We start from the raw sequence: 20,792 nt of genomic DNA on the forward strand, positions 1-20,792 counted from the left end.
ATGACTCAGACCATGTATCTACTATCTACATGTTCTATGCTCACCTCCACTTCCCACAATGCCTTGCTGCTAGTGGCGGAGGTGGCGGACTGGCGTCCTGTAGTCCTGAGAAATACATACTCCTTCTTTTTGAAGTCGTCACATGTCAGGAACTTCTCCTGCTCTGCATGGAACAGCCGAACAACGTCACCCTGGCAACACAAACATAGACACCAGTCAGTATCATGGGGAAGGAGAGCCAGCTACCCTATTTAATGTGTTATTGTGTCTAATACATTTTAATCAACTATCAGAGTACCTACCCCTTTAAGAATAATCTCCTTGTTGTCGCTCCATTTCATAAACAAAACTACTTTCCAACTTGTGTTGCAGTTCACGGAGTTCACCTGAAAACCAAGAGGATGAGTCAGGAAAGGCTAAGGTAAAGACATTTATTCACATAATTAAGTTTGGCTTAAAAAAGTGACAAAAACAAATGAGCCTGGGAGTCTGCTGGGTTTGTAAGGAGGAGCACAGTAATGATATAGTCTTTAACTGAAGAGTCAATTGTCTTAATGGCGGTTGAGCCTTAAGAGTGTATTAAGGACCCTCAATGAACTCAAGATAATACTGTCGATGATTAGTATATATGAAACAAGCATAAGAGAGGAGCTAGTTGTACAATGAATATGTTTCCTCATCTTTGAGAGGACATGAGAATTAAGAATAAGGCACACTTGTCAACATGGTTAAAACCTGCACTACTTGTGATTTGAGGAAGTGAAATGTGCAGGCACACCTTGGTTTACATAACAATGGAGAATATGGTTTCTGTTACAAACGCAGTCTCCACCCAGGAGACAATGAAGATGAAACATGTTTTCTACCTCATTGCATCCTGGGTTGTCTACCAGCTGATGGCTGCTGGCATGAAGAGGCTGTCCAGCGTTCACAGGGTTAAGGACCACCTTGTCTCCAATCACCACCTAGACATACAGGGGAGCAATCAAATAGCATTATTATACACACAGTGATCCATGATCAACTACACACGTTCACTCGCAGCCACACACATTCACACACAGCCACACACAGAAACACACGTTCACACACAGAAACACACAACTGTCCACACTTATTGTACAGAAACCCTCAGAGACACAGCAAACAGAGAGGCAGTGTGATTGTCTTCATCAGACCCATCAGCCAGTAGAAAACCACAAATAACACTTGTACAACCACTAGTGTCCTCCAGAGTGTGCTATCTGCTCATCTACAGAGGCCCCAGGAGAGCTGTTACGCATGACAGCCCAGACACACACAAGGAAAGAAAGTAAGGGGTCAGTCCAGTTTAGAGCCGGAGAAAAGTGCCCTTCAAGATAAACAGAACCTCTCAACTTTTGGCATCAGTTGATTGCATAATATGAGAGAAAAGCTGTGGTATCATAATAGCAAGGTGAAGTCCTGCTGCTGCACAGGATGTACTGCCAAACGGGTCTGAGCACTGCATAATGAATTCCTTTTAACAACCTTTATCCACATTTTTCCCTAAAATCTCTGTCCTCAATGTTGTTATAGCTAGTTACTGGTGCTATGTAACACCAGGCAAATATGATAACACATTGTTCGACTTATTCCCATCAGACCATGTTGACTACCAAGCACTCGGTGGCCACACTGGACCTCTCATCAGCACAGGAATAATTCAGCCTGAAAAACCCTAATGGCTAAAGCTAATGATGATGACCTATAGTAGCCTACTTGCAATTAAACCGGTACACACCCGAAGGCCAACACAATGTCAAAATAGGAAATTATGTATTAATTAAATCTTACAACTTGTCAATTCTCTGCACCACGGCTTCTATTTATAAAGCAGGTAAACTTCAGCGGCATCAAGCATCAGAGAAGTGCTGTCCTAGAGACCCCTTTGTTAATGATCTTTGCTGTGGTCACTGACGGAAGGAGCTTTAAGAATCTCATGGTGTTTTAATGAATCTCATGGTGTTTTAATGAATCTCAGGGTGTTTTAATGAATCTCAGGGTGTTTTAATGAATCTCAGGGTGTTTTAATGCATCTCAGGGTGTTTTAATGCATCTCAGGGTGTTTTAATGAATCTCATGGTGTTTTAATGAATCTCAGGGTGTTTTAATGAATCTCAGGGTGTTTTAATGAATCTCAGGGTGTTTTAATGCATCTCAGGGTGTTTTAATGAATCTCAGGGTGTTTTAATGAATCTCAGGGTGTTTTAATGAATCTCAGGGTGTTTTAATGAATCTCAGGGTGTATACCAGGAGCTTTTCGAATCTTGCATGCCAGACTGTTCAGGTGAACTTTCAGTGAGATTATGACCTGTTAGGCTCTTAATCACTCTCTACCTACATGTCTATGGACAAATACAACTGGGACCAGCTAGCCTGAATGATTAAATGCTAGACAATCAATTAACAAATTGAAACATCACCAATAACTAAGAATCACAACAACGAGCATCGCATCTTGATCTTGAGTGGAAAGGCTGTTGTCTGGGCTTCGTTGTTTATCTACAGAGACATGACCAGACTTCCTATCTGACCTTTGACCCACACTAAAGCCAACACTGGGCTGGACACTCACACTGTCTCCCAGGGAGCGCAGCTTGTAGAAGGGCTGGATGTAAAACCAGGAGCCCTCGTTGCCTGCAGAGTCCAGCGTCACCCTCATAGCATTCTTCTCCAACAGGGCAGGGAGACGCTTATTCACCGTCAGGTACTTATTGCTTTTCAAGTGCAACAGCTGGAACAGAGTGGCAAACAACAGACACAGTTGCAAGTGCATGTAAACATGCATGTTTACATTTCCAATTTGAGTTTTATCAAGTTTAAATATGTAATGCTTATAGAAGTCTCTTACTTTGTCTATTGGGGTTTAATAGACAGATACTGTTAATGTCACGGTCTGTGTCTATTAAGGAGTATATCTACAGGAAGAGATTGAGTTAGATGTCAAATACTGGCACAGTGGCCATTTCTGAAAATCCCCAAAAGAATGTGCCATTTGAAAATATCACACTTGAATTCTTTCTGGACCCTTTTCTCCCCCTGGAATTGTTTTTATAATACTCCAAGGCCTTACTTCAAATATGTTTCTCATGACCTCCTTTGCCCCATAATTTCACCCAAGAAATCAACCATGTTGACTCAACCAGCATCGACCCCTCAAACAACTATTCAGTGTGATGTCTATTACTGGGAGACTAGACCTTAACCAACCTTTGTGGTTGTTTGTTTTGAGGGAGAATGCCGGGACTGAAAAAACAAGACAACTGTCGTTTGAAATGTCTCAGGCAATTACAGATACATGTGTTTACAATGCATCCTCTCAAGTGCTGCAACCACTTACCACAGTAAGCCTGTGGTAAATATCAAACATTGGCAGAGGAGCATAGCTGTACCCTACTGCCCTCAATACCTTACCTGTCATCACACCCCTAAAACGCATAAACCCAATACACCTACTGTACCACTTCCGCCAATACAATTCTGAGAGCGTGTTCAGGACTAAAGTTCAGGAGACAGCTGGCCTAAAGTAGATACAGTATATGTTGGTGTTTTTAGATGACAGATATCACAACTACCAGGGTGTTCTGGTTGAGGGTCTGTCACTTGAAATCAACTGACACACTATAGGATGTACTTCTAGTGGATCTTTAGACCCGTTTCCCTGTGGCCTGATGATCGAATTTCTGCATAGGAGACTATCACTGGTCACATATGCAGGGGATGACAAGGCCTGGATGATAATTCGCTGCATTTATGGAAGAGCTGTATTGCCTCTCTGCTCCAGGCTTTCCACTAACCTTAATGACACTGTTGTATTGTGGCTTTACCAAACTCCATCTCCTTGTTACCTTATCACCCCTACTCTTCCTGCTCATACCTGAATGACATTTCCGTACTGGATAACAGTTCCTAGCAGCTTTCGGTTCTCTGATTCATTCTGCTTCTTCTCCAGATCAGCAGCATGCTGAAATATAGGGATAAAATGAGATGTCAGAGAATATAATGGCCACCAATTAGATTTAGTGCTCCAAAAACACATTAAGAATAAGAAGCCGTACTTTATGGAATATAGATCTGGGTTTATGTCGTGTTATAAACTTGGAGAGTGTTTCACTTGTAATGATTTGCTTGATCTTAGCAACACGGCAATGCACGTAGTTTAGAACCAGCAGGCATAATGGGCAGTGAGATACTCACGTGGAGTTTGTTGAGGAGCACTGTGTCAGTGGTGCTGTTTCCACCTGGTTTTGCTGCCTTCCAAAACTGTTTCTGTGCAGAGTACCTGTTCATGGGGCACAGCTTGAAAAGGCAGTCTGGAAAGACAGAGAAAACAGGTGAAGATTTATTATCAAATTCATAACATTCAGTACATGACATATAAAGCAGTGGAAAGTTGCCAAAAGGGCATGGAAGAGTAACCGGTTGTCAGTATAACAAGGACATGACTGTAGCTAAATAAATATAACAGGATGGTGATTTTAGACATTTTGATTCTCTTGTAGGTAAACACATTGGCCTGATCAGATTGGGGATAGTAGAGCTCTTTAGACATAGCAAAGAGATGATCAGATCTTGAACAGTGTGAGTCCTGACAGAAAACACACTAGTTCCTCCTCCGGTTCCGAGGCTGGCTACCTGCAAAGCACAATAATGGGATATCTGATTATCTGTGACAGAGGTAAAAATAGCCGCTCCAGACCAGCACCAAGCACACAGCAAAAACTTGGCCAACAAACGCCACAGCGTCCAGGGATTAGCTGTCATGGGACGCATGAAGGAAGAGAGGGAAGAGCTGGATGGGTAAGCACAGGAGGAGGAGCCAGGGACAGAAAACGGAGCAGTAGAAGAGAGGGATGGCTATATGAGAGAGGGAGAGGAAGTGGGTTTAGGGAGTGAAGGAGACCAGGTTAGGGGGACAGAATGGGGAGGGTTATATGCAAATGCTAAACAGTGGGAAGGAAGGGAATGAACAGTTGTGGGGTTTCCTTTTTAAGAACAGTTGGCAAACTGTGCAGGAAATGGCAGGGTACAGTAGGACGCAACCCAGAGGGCATACACTGAGGAACGGAGACAGGAATCAACATAAAACAGGCGGCCATCGAAATGCTTAAAACAATGCTGGTTTAGATCAAATAAATTGTAGTTTACGCAGGAAGCCCACTGTACTAAACACTGTAAAGACTTATTTCAAAATTTTCACATTACTACGACATGCTTTGGATGATCGTGATTATCAGAGGTTAAAATATTCAACAGGTCACATTCTTCAAATAACATTGCCTTCTCTCCTTCAATCCATGAGATCACAGCTCTCTGAGAAGTGTATAAATACTATCACAGACAGCAACGAGTCGTCCTAGCAGAGGGTAATATTTCCTCGAGAGACACACCTAACTGTCAGACATGACACAAAAGCAATTACTGTCGCATAGTACCAATCCCAGATCAGAGAGAAAAAAGTGAGGTTTAAAATGCTGGGCATATGCTCCCTGGAAACCAGCTTAACCAGGCTATTAATACTCAACAGGGATTTTAGGACTTAGTCTGCTACACTTTCCCTTTGCTCAGTGCTCAGGCACACTGAGACGTAGCATGGAGTCTCAGTCCTGTTACTGTGGCTACTTGGAGGAGTGATGATGAGGCCTGGGAGAGGCTGGAGAGGTGGGGTGAACACGAGTATGCTGCTCCACCCCACACAAACCTTGAAGCACCACGAGGACACAGAGGCCCCTGCAGGTGAAACATGCTCATGTCACAGCACCTACTAGGAGGGTTGTCATGTGTCATCTCCTCAGTAGGCCGCCCTATACTTCAAATGCAATGCCTGTCAAACACTAAGAGAGAACGCGATCCTTTCACTGTGCAGGTGAACTGTAACCAGGCTTGTTAGGACTCTCTGAACACCACAAGTGCTCCATTGTTCTACGCCAATCTCAAGAGTACTTTCTTTGGAATCACAATAACCCTGGTGCCTTGAATCTGCCATAGATGTCCACATTGGTAGAGCTTCAGTAATAGTAGAAACTGCTGACATTGCCCTAAACAACAAAGTAGTTCACTACCTACCCGCATAGTATTCACCTCATGGATTCAATGTAGACTAATCTCTCATGGACAGACTACATAAACATAGCATCTGACCAATTTACGCAAGATTTGATTTCTGGGTTAACCAAGATTAAATGTAGGCTGATGATTTGCTCTGGTCCAACTGCATGTGTCAGATCTGAACTACAATACAAGCTGCATGGGCGCATATGCACCAGATCTGGTCTGGCGGTTAACAAAGTGCTCAGAAGTAGTTTATTTCATATGGTGAAATTACACCTTAAAAACTTCTGTCAGCACTCCAGCAACAACTTTACTTCAGTGAGTAACGGATTTTCACCCAATTTTATTTTGTGACTGGCTTCAATATACCGAGCTGGCTAGCTCAGTGAAAAAAGTGGTGTAGCTAACGCTAGCTAGAATCACACAGCTACCTAGTGCCTGCTGAATGAAGCCTTCATCTTTCCTCCTTTGGTTTGAAACTTGTGGGTCGTCTGATTTTTTAAATTGACATATCTAGCCATCTTTTCATGTTTTTGTATTGTTTTGCTAGGTAGTTTGTTCATTTCTGTAGCTAGTTAGCTTATTAAATAGCTAGAACGAGCTGCAGCCCGTGAAAAATGACCAAGTGAAAGTGATTGCCCCTTCTGATTTACTTCCAGATCATGTCCCCTAATCTTTTGAATGGGTTTCACATGTGAAAAATCTGTCATTTAAGGGGTATAACGCTGCTCCCTCATCTGAAAGTGGAGTGTGGCAGCTGCCCATTTTCTCCCAAAGTCGCTCTGACCAGGAGCTATGGCCTCTTGTGCTTACATGTCTCCAAACCAAAGCATAGGCTACATGTCACACAGTCTTGAGCAGGGCTTTGCCTATTATTTGCAAGTCAGTTATAAATTCACAAGAAAATGTCTTTGTTCTTTTGCACATTCAAAAAGAGATGTGGTACACCTTGTTAGCTTCCATAAACATGGCTCTCTCATTCCACTGGCCAATGATGATATATTCTAGAATGATGAGCGCACTCCACAAACACTAGTGCTGTTCTTCTCACAGTAAATCAGTTGAGTATTGATCAATCTTCAGCCAAGCACAGTGCTTCTCCGTGAGTGAGTGTGCCTCTCTGTATGTCAGAGATAGTAGGCATGATTTGGTTCCAGGAAATCTGCATAGCGTATTCCTGCTGTACTGTTGCATGAACACACTGTGAACTTGTCTTGCTAAAATACAATTAACCATCTGGTCTTGCATCTCAAACACCATATTACATATGGTATATTATACAACGGCACAAGACAGGGCCTGGGGGGAAAAATACAATGGGAAGCAGTATACCAGTGCAAGACATTGTGGTCTATTTCCGAGAAAGAGGTGGGAAATACTGTGTATTATATTCAGAAGAGATCTTTAGAAAACTAAAAAGTTCAAGTAGGTAGCCTAAGTCTGTAATTTAGTGCATCTTCGATTTGATATTTTTCCTAAAAAACGGAATTATTCCTTCCTCCTCCTAATTTAATATATATATATACACACACACACACAAAATACCAGTAAAACATTTGGACACACCAACTCATTCAAGGGGTTTTTCTTTATTTTTATTACTTTATACATTGTAGAATAATAGTGAATTAAAAACTATGAAATAACACATAGTAACCAAACAAATGAAAATATTTTATATTTCACATTCTTCAAAGGAGCCAGCTTTGCACACTGTTGGCATTCTCGCAACAAGCTTCATGAGTCACCTGAAATACATTTCAATTAACAGGTGTGCCTTGTTAAAAGTCCATCATTACTTTAAGACATGTCAGTCAATACAGAACATTTCTGTAACGATTGTCTAGTTCGTCCTCCTCCTCAGACGAGGAGAGAGGGATCGGAAGACCAATTTGCAGCGAGGTATGATGACATAATGAATTTTATTTACAAGACGAAACTAAACACACGAAGAACACTTGATAATTAACAAAACAACAAACGTAGACTGACCTAAAACATGTGAACTTACATATAATGAAGAACGCACGAACAGGTACACGACTACAAACCAACGATACAGTCCCGTGTGGTAACATAATACAGACACAGGAGACAACCACCCACAACAAACAATGTGAAACAACCTCCCTATGTATGTCTCTCAATCAGAGGAAACCGAAAACACCTGCTTCTGATTGAGAGCCATACAAGGTCAATTAACCCTGACACTTAACAAGGAACAAACACAGAGAATGCCCACCCAGCTCACGTCCTGACCAACAAAACAAAGCTATACAAAAGGAAAACAAGGTCAGGAACGTGACAATTTCAAGAACCGAAATAAAAGATAAATAAATAAATAATAATTTAAAATATACAATTTCAAGAACTTTGAAAGTTTTCAAGGCAAAAGGTGACTACTTTGAAGAATCTAAAATATATTTAGGTTACTACATGATTCCTTATGTAGTTATTCTACAATGTAGAAAATAGTAAAAATAAAGGAAAACCCTGAAATGAGTAGGTGTGTCCAAGCTTTTGACTGGTACTAATCTACAGTGGGGAGAACAAGTATTTGATTCACTGCCGATTTTGCAGGTTTTCCTACTTACAAAGCATGTAGAGGTCTGTAATTTTTATCATAGGTACACCTCAACTGTGAGAGACGGAATCTAAAACAAAAATCGAGAAAATCACATTGTATGATTTTTAAGCAATTAATTTGCTTTTTATTGCATGTGTTTCTAACTTCAACTGGACAGTATATGAATAGAAAAGTTGCAGTAGTCATATAGGATGAGCCATGACTAGAATACAGTATATGCACATGTAAACATTATTAAAGTGACCAGTGTTCAATGACTATGTACATACAGTGCCTATAGAAAGTCTACACCCCCTTGAACTTTCACATGTTGCATTACAAAGTGCGATTGAAGAGATTTAATAGTAATTTGTCATTGATTTACACAACATCCATAATGTCAAAGTGAAAAGAAAATTCTACACAATTTTACAAATGAATAACAACTAAATAACTAAAATAAAAGTTAGATAAGTATTCTCCCCCTTTGTTTATGCAAGCCTAAATGAGCTCAGATGTAAAATTTGACAAATCTCAAAATACGTTATATGGACTCTGAAATAACAGGGGTTGACATTTTAATGACTACCCCTTCCTCTGTCCCCCAAACATACAACATCTATAAAAAAAAGGTCCCTCACTCAAGTATTGTATTTCAAGCACATATTCAACTACAAAATACTTTTCAAAAGCCTTATAAAGAAGAGCAGTGATTGGTAGATGGGTAACAATAACAAATCAGACATTGAATATATAGCACGGTTAAGTTCATATTTATGCTGTGGATTTTGTATTGAACCACCCAGACACAAAGTTGCAGTCGTCCTTCTGAACTGAGCTGCAGGACAGGAAGGAAACTGCTAAGGGGTGTCACCATGAGGCCATTGTGGATTTTAAAACAGCTACAGATTTCAGTGGCTGTGATGGGACAAAACTGAGGATAAATCCACACTGTGGGGACTCTACAATAATGACCTAAATCAGTGTTTCCTGAATTCTGTCCTGGGGCCCTCCCTGGGTGCACTTTCTGGTTTTTGCAATAGCACTACACAGCTGATTCAAATAATCAATGCTTGATGAGTTGGATATTTGAGTCAGCCATGTAGTGCCAGGGCAAAAAACAAAATGTGCATCCAGAGGGGGCCCTACAGCAGGGTTTGAGAAACCCTGACCTAAATGACAGAGTGAAAAGAAGAATACAAATATACAGAATACAAATACTCCAAAACATGAATATGTATGCAACAAGGCACAAAAGTAATACTGCAAAAAAATCCAACAACACATCCCGGAGTAGGTGCCTCCTTTTTTTCAAGCATGGTGGTGGCTGCATCACGGTATGGGTATGCTTGACATCGGCAAAGACTGGGGAGTTTTTCAGGATGAAAAGAAACGGGATGAGCTAAGTACAGGCAAAATCCAAGAGGAAAACCGGTTTCAGTCTGCTTCACATCAGACACTGGGAGGGGAATTTACCTTTCAGCAAAATAATAAAACTAAAACACAAAGCCAAATATACACTGGAGTTGCTTAACAAGAAGAACATGAGTGTTCCTTAGTGGCCAAGTTACAGTTGACTTAAATCTGCAAGAAAATGAAAATGGCAAGACTTGAAAATTGCTCTAGCCATAATACCCAACTCCTTGACCGAGCTTGAAGCAAAAATAATATATGGGCAAATATTGCACAAAACAGGTCTGCAAAGCTCTTATGAGACTAATGTTGAAACTGTCCTTACCACGGGTGCTTCCTGTTAAGTTTCTGCCTATAGGTGGGGAGTAGCAGAATGGAGGCATGATCTGATTTGGCGAAGGGAGGGCGGGGGAGGGCCTTGTAGCCATCCCGGAAGAGAGAGAAACAATGATCCAAAGTACTTGATATGCGTGTGTTAATAAAATGTGTTTCTCAGATTTCCTTTATTAAAGTCCACAGCTACAATAATTGCAGCCTCAAGATATGTGGTTTCCAGTTTGTACATAGTCTATTGTAGTTCCTTGAAAGAAGTCACAGTGTAGGCTTGGAGGGGAATATACACGGCAGTGACGATGACCAAAGAAAATTATCTTGGGAGTTAATGTGGTCTGAATTTGATGGTGAGATATTCCATATCGGGAGAACAAAAGGACTTGAGTTCCTGTAAGTTAACACAATCACACCATGAGTTGTTAATCATGAAATAACCCCCTCCACCTTTCTTTATCGCGGAGAGTTCCTTCTTCCTGTCTGCGTGATGGACGGAGAACCCTGCTGGCTGAATGGACGGGGACAATATATCCGGAGAGAGCCATGATTCCGTAAAACAGAGTATGTTACAGTCCCTGATGTATGTCAGGAAGGAGATCGTCTACCTTATTGTCCAGGGACTGAACATCAGCAAGTAAAATAATCTGAAGCAGTGACTGTATATGCATGCCGTCTGAGTCTGACTAGGGCCCCACTTCTTCCTCTTCTCTGGCGTCAGCGTTTTAGTGCAACCCCCAGGATGAATAGAGCTGCCTCGGGAAGTTCCAACAAATGACCCATTTTTGTGCAGATTTTGCTTGAGTGACTGCTGATCTAATGTCCAAAAGCTATTTTCTGCTGTAGGTAATAATATAAGAAACATTCTGAACAAATAATGAAATATAAATAATGAATACAAAATACTTCAAAGTTGGCTAGGAGCTAGAAACAGGGCGACCGAGTCTGTCAGCGCCATCTTAAAAAGAAGTTGGAGTCCACCATTACTATTTAAGGCCTACCCCTCAGACACAAACTCTTTAACTCCTCTGACCTATAACATCCCAATACACCATCGGTCCAGATAACTTCAGTCACTCCCATTGCTGCAACTAAGGTACCAAGCCTAGATGATAACATTATGATTAAATAGATTCTTGTCCAGTAGTGTGCATGTCTATTGTGGCTATTTGAGGAACTGAAACAACAGCAGTGCAAACAAACAAAAACAGCTCACCATTTTGACAATACATGCCATTGAGCAGAAACAATCGTGGCTAAAGATGTTTTACGTAGGCCTGTTTTCTCAGTCCAACGAGAATGAAAAGGCACAAAGATAGTAAGGTACCCTGCTGCTATAGTAGCTATTGACTCCTCTTCTCTCAATACTAAGCAGTGACATATTTGGGCCAGTCTTGTTAGAGGCCTAAAGACAGTGATGGTGCTGCCTCCTGAGTCTACTGAGCCTCTAGAAAGAGACTGAACAGCTGCTTGACATGAAGGAGTTGACATTCTCTGTCAAACTACTGTATCTTGGGCTCCTGCGCCAAAAACAAAAACCCACAAAACCATCCATTTAGCAAATCACACAACTAACCAGAAGCAATACATTTCCCTGAGCAACAACAGACATGTCTCCTTACATTGAATCATCTTCCATTGTGCTACAGTGCAGGAGAGTACAATATACTAGAGGAGTTGTGGTGTGTTTCATTACACAGTACATCTTCATTTTGTCACCATTGTCACTGAAGGTTGACATAATATAGAGTGATTTGTGTGACAATGACACGGACGTGCTATATAAAGTAAACTAGGACTCTCATTTTCAGGGATAAAAAGGTCAATTTAATTTCCATGACCTTGATTCGAATAAATGAAACTCACATTGAAATGACGTGATTGCCACTCAAAAATGTATTTTCAAAGGTCTGCACTGGAGGCCTGCCAATGTATTGTGCTAATTTAAAAACGGCTCCATTAGAGACTGAGACCGTATGCAGCCAGAGCTTCCAGGTGCCCATCAGCAGGAGCATCACAACCACTCCCAGCAGGCCCTCTCTGCTGCTACCAGAATCGTTCTGCACTGACCTTGAGGTAAAGGGAGGGATCCACTGTAAAAACTGTCAACACTCAGGTTGTTTTTTTACTGTCTGACATCACTGATCAGACTAGAATTCTCAATAACGTCTAGGCTATAACGTCTTTGTTTGAGTGGGGGAAAAAATTACATATGTTCGCCAAGACTGAGAATAAAGTTAAAAACAGAAGCTTGATATAAACCCCAACCAATCATACAAATCCATAGCTGGTAGATAAAGCTCTCCCCAAAATAACCTAATCTAGTTTCAATCAAAGTGCTACTATACATGAGTGTAGTCTAGTATAATCATCATCATATTCTGTACCAAACACAGTTCATTATGAAATTCAGCATTTGCATTAAGCAGATGTGTTCCACATGAGCTAAAGAGACAGTAGCACACGTAATCCACCATTGAAATCTCCATCAGGGAAAGGCCAATATGTTGTTACTATGGCAATAGGATTGACCCGGCTCCAGTTCAAACTGACAGAGAGCCATGGCAATTAATGACAAACACCAGTGTACTATCACCTCTTTAATCACAGTAATTGGGCCGACTATTTGGTGTTGTTGAATGACTATACAACAAACCCATGGCATTAGACGTGTTGAAGCAATAAAGGTGAATTCCAAAACATCCAAGCATGAAACAGCAGTGGCATCAAAATACACTCGTAGAATGATTTGTTTTCTTTGGAGGACAGTGTTGTTACTGGATTAAGATGCCTCTGAAGATATGAAGCTCTAGTTCCAGTGGGGCGGCAGGGTAGCCTAGTGGTTAGAGCGTTGGACTAGTAACCGAAAGGTTGCAAGTTCAAATCCCCGAGCTGACAAGGTACAAATCTGTCGTTCTGCCCCCTGAACAGGCAGTTAACCCACTGTTCCTAGGCCGTCATTGAAAATAAGAATTTGTTCTTAACTGACTTGCCTAGTTAAATAAAGGTAAAATAAAATAGAAAAGCGAAGTAAACATAATCTCACATTAAACAACTATATTTGTTGCTGCCTCAGCCTGCTCAAATCCAAACCCCAATAACAGCAAGCTGGGAACAAGGGTTTGCAATCAACATCAAGAAATTATCCAGGGCTCGCTTTAGGGACAAATGGGCCTCAAAGCCACCAAATAGTTTGACAATTCACAGGCAACATTATTGTAGGAAAACCCTGGCAACACACAGGAGTCCAACACCCAGTAGGATGCATCATCGGCACTACTGCATCAATCTATATGATTTGGAATGCTAATCTGTTCATAGAAATACTTTGAATATGAGCATTGAAGCCTGTCAGACCTGTCATGAAAGATGTACTGTATGTTGATCAATCAGATCTAATGCATGATCCCGGAGCATGACTCATGACCAGGCTATATACTAGCTTAGTCTTGTAGTCAAAACTCTTCTGTCCTGGCTGCCCAATGGTGGAAAAAGCTTCCGTCTAATGTCAGTCCCTGCCCATCTTCTGAAAACGTCCGATACCCTATCTCTTTAAAGAGTATCGTAAATAAGTCTCACGAGTATCTTAAAGAAGAGTATCTTAAATAAGTCCCCCCTCCCCCCGTGCTACGATTGTGATGTTGTCTCACCTAGCTATCTTAAGATGAATGCAATGTAAGTCGCTCTGGATAACAGCGTCTGCTAAATGACTAAAATGTATTCCTGACAACAATCCTAAATGCCTTGAGAAACTGTCAGTAAATAGCCTACTATCTCTTACTCACAGAACACAAGCCTGTTCCAGACAGTCTCAGAAACACTAAACTCTGTTCTGGCGTAATCCACACTGCTTACATTTGCAGGAAATGGACTGCATGAATCAGCCTCAATAATGAAAGAAACATGGCACTCTGCCATCTTTTCATAGTCTGAAGACATTAGATACATTTGCCAACACCTTTAATTTAAAAAACGCTGTCACTACCAGATACAAGTATAAGAATAATATGGAGGAAAATTTTAGTTTAGTGGTGAAAGAACTAAGGGAATCAGAGTTAACCACCCCCATCAGAGTTAACACAGGGTACACTTGGTCACACAATGTGGTGTATTAACTGTACTGTAATGTATCCTGTACTGCAGTATAGTCTAGTGCCACATTTCAGTGAGGGGAGTCAGGTGAATACAAGGTTAATTAGCTTCAGTAGAGTTTCATTTCCACAGACATCAGTTCACATGTCATAACAAAGGATCAGGGGTCATGGCTCCATGTCTCAACATACATTTTAAATCTCCTCAGTGTCAACTACTGATCTATTGCTTACATGGAGCACAAACCACTGGGTTAAACCCACAGTACTTAGTTATAATCCTCTTGCAATGATGGCCTCAGAGTTGGAAGAGATTCTACAAGGCTTTTTCCAGCTGACATCATATCCATTGTAATGACAATCTGAGCAGAGAATGGACTAAGAGAGGAAACTAGAGTGAAAAAAGGTCAAATGAATCAATGCCATAACTCCTTGCTGACTCTTTGATCCCACAGTATGGGTTGGACGCTTGCATTTGAACAGCAGCCTAAACAGAGTGATAGAAGGGGTGTACTCATTACCTCTGAACTTCTTGGGCGGGTTGTTGAGGTCCCCTGTGTCTGGCTGTACCACACAGCGGTCATCCACAAGCCTGGGAACAGGAGGAGCAATGACAGCTGTCAATCAAACACTCATCCTTCTAACTACACATACATCTAGCCTGCAGAAACAGACAAACAATACATCAGCCACAAGTTTCGTTCTGAGCAGTGAATGCCACTGATACACGTGCATACACAGCACAAACAATACTGTTGAGTCGCTCAGTACTGTAATCTCCATCTGGATAATAAACCTCTCTTTTACTCATAACTACAACCTATATTTGATCTATGCAACTCCTAGCCTGGCTGATGCAACTCACATGGTCAGCGAGGGAGAGCTGACACACCGGGGGGGGGGGGGGGGGTTGAGACCACATGTTGATTGGTTTGAAAACACAACAACTGTATTGGAAGGGGGCGGTGCTCGGGGCTTGTGTGGCTGTCCATGTGTCCATGTGGATGTTTGAGTGAGAAAGACATAAATGAAAACCAATCATTATCAAATTTTATTGGTTACATACGCGTGTTATTGCGGGTGTAGCGAAATGCTTGTGCTTCTAGTTCCGACAGTGCAGCAATATCTAACAAGACACACAAATCTAAGGAATGGAATTAAGAATATATAAATATATGGACGAGCAAAGTCAGAGCAGCATAGACTAAGATACAGTAAATAGTATACAATAGAGTATATACATATGAGATGAGTAATGCAGGATATGTAAACATTATAAAAGTGACATTATTAAAAGTGACTAGTGTTCCATTTATTAAAGTGGCCAATGATTTCAGGTCTGTGTATGTAGGCAGTAGCCTCTCTGTGCTAGTGATGGCTATTTAATAGTCTGATGGCCTTGAGATAGAAGCTGTTTTTCCAGTCTCTCAGTCCCAGTTCTTATGCACCTGTACTGATCTCTTCTTCTGTATGATAGCGGGGTGAACAGGCAGTGGCTCGGATGGTTGTCCTTGATGATTTCTTTGGCTTTCCTGTGACATCGGGTGCTGTAGGTGTCCTCGAGGGCAGGTAGTTTTCCCTCAGTGATGCTTTGTGCAGACCGCACCGCCCTCTGGAGAGCCTTGCGGTTGCGGGCAGTGCAGTTGCCGTACCAGGCGGTGATGAAACCTGACAGAATGCTCTCAATTGTGCGTCTGTAAAAGTTTGAGGGTTTTAGGTGCCAAGCCAAATTTATTCAGCCTCCTGGAGGTTGAAGAGGCGCTGTTGCTCCTTCTTCACCACACTGTCTGTGTGGGTGGACCATTTCAGTTGGTCAGTGATATGTACGCTGAGGAACTTAAAACGTTCCACCTTCTCCACTGCTGTCCCGTCGATGTGGATAGGGGGGTGCTCCCTCTGCTGAAGTCCACAATAATCTCCTTTGTTTAGTTGACGTTGAGTGGGTATTTTCTGACACCACACTCCCAGAGCCCTCAACTCCTCCCTATAGGCTGTCTCGTCATTGTTGGTAATCAAGTCTACTAAGGTTGTGTCGTCCGCAAACTTGATGATTGAGTTTGAGGCGTGCATGCCCAACGCAGTCATGGGTGAACAGGGAGTACAGGAGGGGGCTGAGCACGCACCCTTGTGGGGCCCCAGTGTTGTGGGGCCCCAGTGTTGAGGATCAGCGAAGTGGAGCTGTTGTTTCCTACCTTCACCACCTGGGGGCGGCCGTCAGGAAGTCCAGGACCCAATTGCACAGGGTGGGGTTCCGACCCAGGGCCTCGAGCTTGATGATCAGCTTGGAGGGTACTATTGGTGTAGAATGCTGAGCTACTGTATAGTCAATGAACAGGATTCTTACATAGGTATTCCTCCAGATGGGATAGGGCAGTGTGCAGTGTGATGGCGATTGCATCGTCTGTGAACCTATTGGGACGGTAAGCAAATTGAAGTGGGTCTAGGGTGACAGGTAAGGTGGAGGTGATATGATCCTTGACTAGTCTCTCAAAGCACTTCATGATGACATAAGTGAGTGCTACGGGGCGATAGTCATTTAGTTAAGTTACCTTTGCATTCTTGGGTACAGGAACAATGGTGGCCATCTTGAAACATGTGAGGATGGCAGGCTGTGATAGAGACTGATTGAATATGTCCGTAAACAGACCAGCTGGCTGCATGCTCTGAGGACGTGACTAGGGATGCCGTCTGGGCCGGCAGCCTTGCGAGGGTTAACATGTTTAATTGTCTTATTCTAGTCAGCCACGGGGAAGGAGAGCCCACAGTCCTTGGTAGCTGACCGTGTCGGTGGCACTGTGTTATCCTTATTGACCCATCGTGCCGACAACATCAAGAGCCTTTCCAGACTCTGATTGGAGTTAGGTGGCAGAGAGACTATGTTAACCCTGCATGCATCACAAATCAGCATCACAGTGCATAATGGCACTACTTTATTGTATCAACAACAAGATTATTGGGCAATAGGTGTAGAGGGCAGATTGCTGTGGGAACTGTCCATCAAACTCAGTATTCCCAATATTGGCCGAGCAGGGCACAGCCCTCTCTGGAAGCCGTGCATTGAGAGAACCTACAGTATAAGGACATGAAGGGCTGAAATCAAGCAGTCTAATTAGTGGATGAACTATGTTTCATCGTCTACCTGCTGTAAGGGCATTCATAGCAATACTAAGCCAGTCTGCTCACTCCGAACTAAACCAAACCTTCTGAGCTAAAAATAAACAGAGCAAGAACAGCTTTAACTGAAATTTCCTCTGAATTCCTGGCTGAAATGTGTATTAAGGGGGTATTATGAAAATAAATATTTGGTTTGGGAGAAGCTGGTGAAATGAGGAATATTAAAGGATTGGAGCTGTGCCTGTAAATAAAGCTTTTAGGTGGTTAAAACTCTTGGGTTTCAAGGGCTCTAGATTTTTTTTGCATTATTATTACTAATACTTATTATTACATGGCTATTCACATTTAACCTAACTCCTAAACATCTAAATCCATTGAGCTTTATTAAACTTAAGAAAACACAGCTGAATTGATAGAGGCACTTGGAATTTGAACACCTGAACATCTATGAAAGGCATTCATCAAGCACTCTAATATATAATAATTTAATAATATATGCCATTTAACAGATGCTTTTGTATAAACTTGTAGTGCATTTGAGTTTTGAAAAAGGCCTGTAAATTTAGTCATTTCCACTTTGAAATGTCAGATTTGATTTGCCCTAACAAAAAATGTATCAACCTCTACAAACTATTCGAGTAATTATAATCCACATCATTTCCATTTCCTGTTGCTGCAGGATTATTTTCCTGCTGTAGCAAACTGGTTCAAATTATACTGAACAAAAATATAAATGCAACCTGTAAAGTGTTGGTCACATGTTTCATGAGCTGAAATAAAAGATCACAGAAATGTTTCATTCGCACAAAAAGCTTATTTCTCTCAAATTTGGTACACAAGTTTGTTTACATCCCTGTTAGTGAGCATTTCCCCTTTGTTAAAATAATCCATCCACCTGACAAGTGTGGCATATCAAGAAGCCAATTACAACATCATTACACAGGTAGTACACCTTGTGCTGGGTACAATAAAAGGCAACTCTAAAATGTGCAGTTTTGTCACACAACACAATGCCACAGACAACTCCAGTTTTGAAGGAATCTGCAATTGGCATGCTGACTGCAGAAATGTCCACCAGAGCTGTTGCCAGAGAATTTAAGGTTAATTTCTCTACCATACGCCGCCTCCAATGTTGTTTTAGAGAATTTGGCAATAAGTCCAACCGGCCTCACAACCGCAAACCATGTGTAACTACGCCAGCCCAGGACCTCCACATCCTCCTTCTTCACCTACGGGATGGTCTGAGACCAGCCACCTGGACAGCTGCTGAAACTGTGGCTTTGTACAACCAAAGAATTTCTGCACAGATTGTTAGAAGCCGTCTCAGGGAAGCTCATCTACTTGCTCATCATCCTAACCAGGGTCTTGACCTGACTGCAGTTCGGCGTCATAAACGACTTCAGTGGGCAAATGCTCATCTTTGATGGCCAGTGGCACGCTGGTTCCAAAAGTGTTCTTTGGGTGTCCCCATAGGAGAACCCTATTTGGTTCCAGGTAGAACCCTTTCCACAGAGGAGGCAAAAAGGGTTCTCCTATGGGGACACCCAAAGAAGCATTTTGGAACCCTTTTCCTCTAAGAGTATGCGAAGGAAATGTGTTGCGCTGCATGAGGCAAATGGTGGTAACAGATACTGACTGGTTTTCTGATCCACACCCCTACCTTTTTTTTAAGGTATCTGTGACCAACAGATGCATATCTGTACTCCCAGCCACGTGAAATCCATAGATTTGGACCTAATGAATTTATTTCAAATGACTGATTTCCTTATATGACCCGTAACTCAGTAAAATCTTTGAAATTGTTGTATGTATTTTTTGTTCAGTGTAAAATCCTACATCTGTACAGTCACGCATGCATACATTTTACGTACAGGTGGTCCGGGAATCAAACCCACTATATTGGCGTTGCAAGCGCCATTCGGTACCATCTGAACTACAGAGGACCACTCTCTGTCTGATTCCTATTTTGGTGCAGCAATGCAAGAATGGGACTAAGTCCTCATCTGGATCATCATTCTTGGAGCATTCTGCTGAGCCATTAACACTATTGGTGTCGGATATTTTAAATCAGAGTTGTTGCTCTTATACCTGTGTAGCAACACATTACACAAGGCACAACGTTGTATTGACATGTTACATAGTATTGTTAACTAATAACAGTTATGGAGTTGAATGTTTATTGTAATTACACAAGAGGAATAGAGACCGCTCCTTATTCTACTTGTGTAGTAGCAAAACACTCAACTCCCTTCAGTTGTCATTATAAAGCACACCCAAAGCACTTATTAAAATAATATGTAACTACACTGCTGTTACTATAGTATTTACAGTGTTACTACACAGGTATAACACCCATGGAATAATCAATTTCATAAAAGCTCAGTCCATTATAGGCCTCAGATTTACTCCTGGCTGCAAAACACAGGATGCTTGGCAGGTAGTCGGAAAGATAAATATGACACCTCGATGGGGTTCTGGAGCCAGTCCAGTCAGCATTTTCCATTTATAGCCTGTGCAGGCTGTGTATTGTTTTGTAGGACATTATTATATTGTTTAAATAAAAACACACTGTAAGCATATCCCCAAGGGAAATGATTTGGGTTACGATAGATTTAGGCTATTTGTTTTGTTTACTAATATCTTGTCCATGCATCACATGGATGCACTGAATTGTACTGATTATGGATAAATGTATCTGTATGAATTACACATTATTTAAACAATATAATAATGTCCTACAGAACAATACAGCCTACACACTACAAGGAAGATGCTAGACGTCATTCAACTGAATTCCTATGCAGAGCCTGTAAAGAGGTGTAATAATGTAAAGAGGTGTAATGACGTCGATGTAAAATCAGCAAAGGGCAGCAGTCTTGCTCTGTGCTCCAAGAAGCAGCCAGCCCAGGCCAGACCCCTGGTACAGTAGTGAACAGAACAGTCCTCTCAAAACCAGCTGCAGACCAGGTGGCTCGTTACAAAGCTTTATAAATGGTCAGTATGATACACAGAGACAACCAACAGTATCACAGCCTCCTGTACACTGCCTGCTGTTGCTAAATATAGCTCCTTCCCTTCAGCTCATCTCCTAACAGAGGGCCACCACAACAGGGAGGGGACCAGAGGGAGAAAAAAAAAAAAGTGATTACCAGGCTGGCAACTTGACAACCGAATATGGTCAAGGTGCTGCTCTTCAAAGCCATGCACAC

General features: G+C 41.8%; 1 protein-coding gene across 12 annotated transcripts in view; it reads right to left on the reverse strand.

Moving 5' to 3' along the window:
- The window catches only part of LOC129851117 (inositol 1,4,5-trisphosphate receptor type 1-like), a 153,710-nt gene that overhangs the window by 122,076 nt on the left and 10,842 nt on the right, over nucleotides 1–20,792 (reverse strand). For 11 of the 12 annotated variants that reach the window (XM_055917402.1, XM_055917391.1, XM_055917399.1 and 8 more), the window contains exons 3-9: nucleotides 14,991–15,061; nucleotides 4,219–4,334; nucleotides 3,899–3,985; nucleotides 2,597–2,755; nucleotides 867–965; nucleotides 303–386; nucleotides 45–191 (exon numbers count right to left, since the gene is read on the reverse strand). In XM_055917402.1, coding sequence (XP_055773377.1) covers nucleotides 45–191; nucleotides 303–386; nucleotides 867–965; nucleotides 2,597–2,755; nucleotides 3,899–3,985; nucleotides 4,219–4,334; nucleotides 14,991–15,061 — 763 coding nt within the window. The remainder of the gene's footprint in view (nucleotides 1–44; nucleotides 192–302; nucleotides 387–866; nucleotides 966–2,596; nucleotides 2,756–3,898; nucleotides 3,986–4,218; nucleotides 4,335–14,990; nucleotides 15,062–20,792) is intronic. The other variant, XM_055917400.1, reaches the window with a different exon arrangement.

The sequence above is a fragment of the Salvelinus fontinalis genome, chromosome 3 (genome assembly GCF_029448725.1).
Source record: "Salvelinus fontinalis isolate EN_2023a chromosome 3, ASM2944872v1, whole genome shotgun sequence".
Taxonomy (NCBI): Eukaryota; Metazoa; Chordata; class Actinopteri; order Salmoniformes; family Salmonidae; genus Salvelinus; species Salvelinus fontinalis.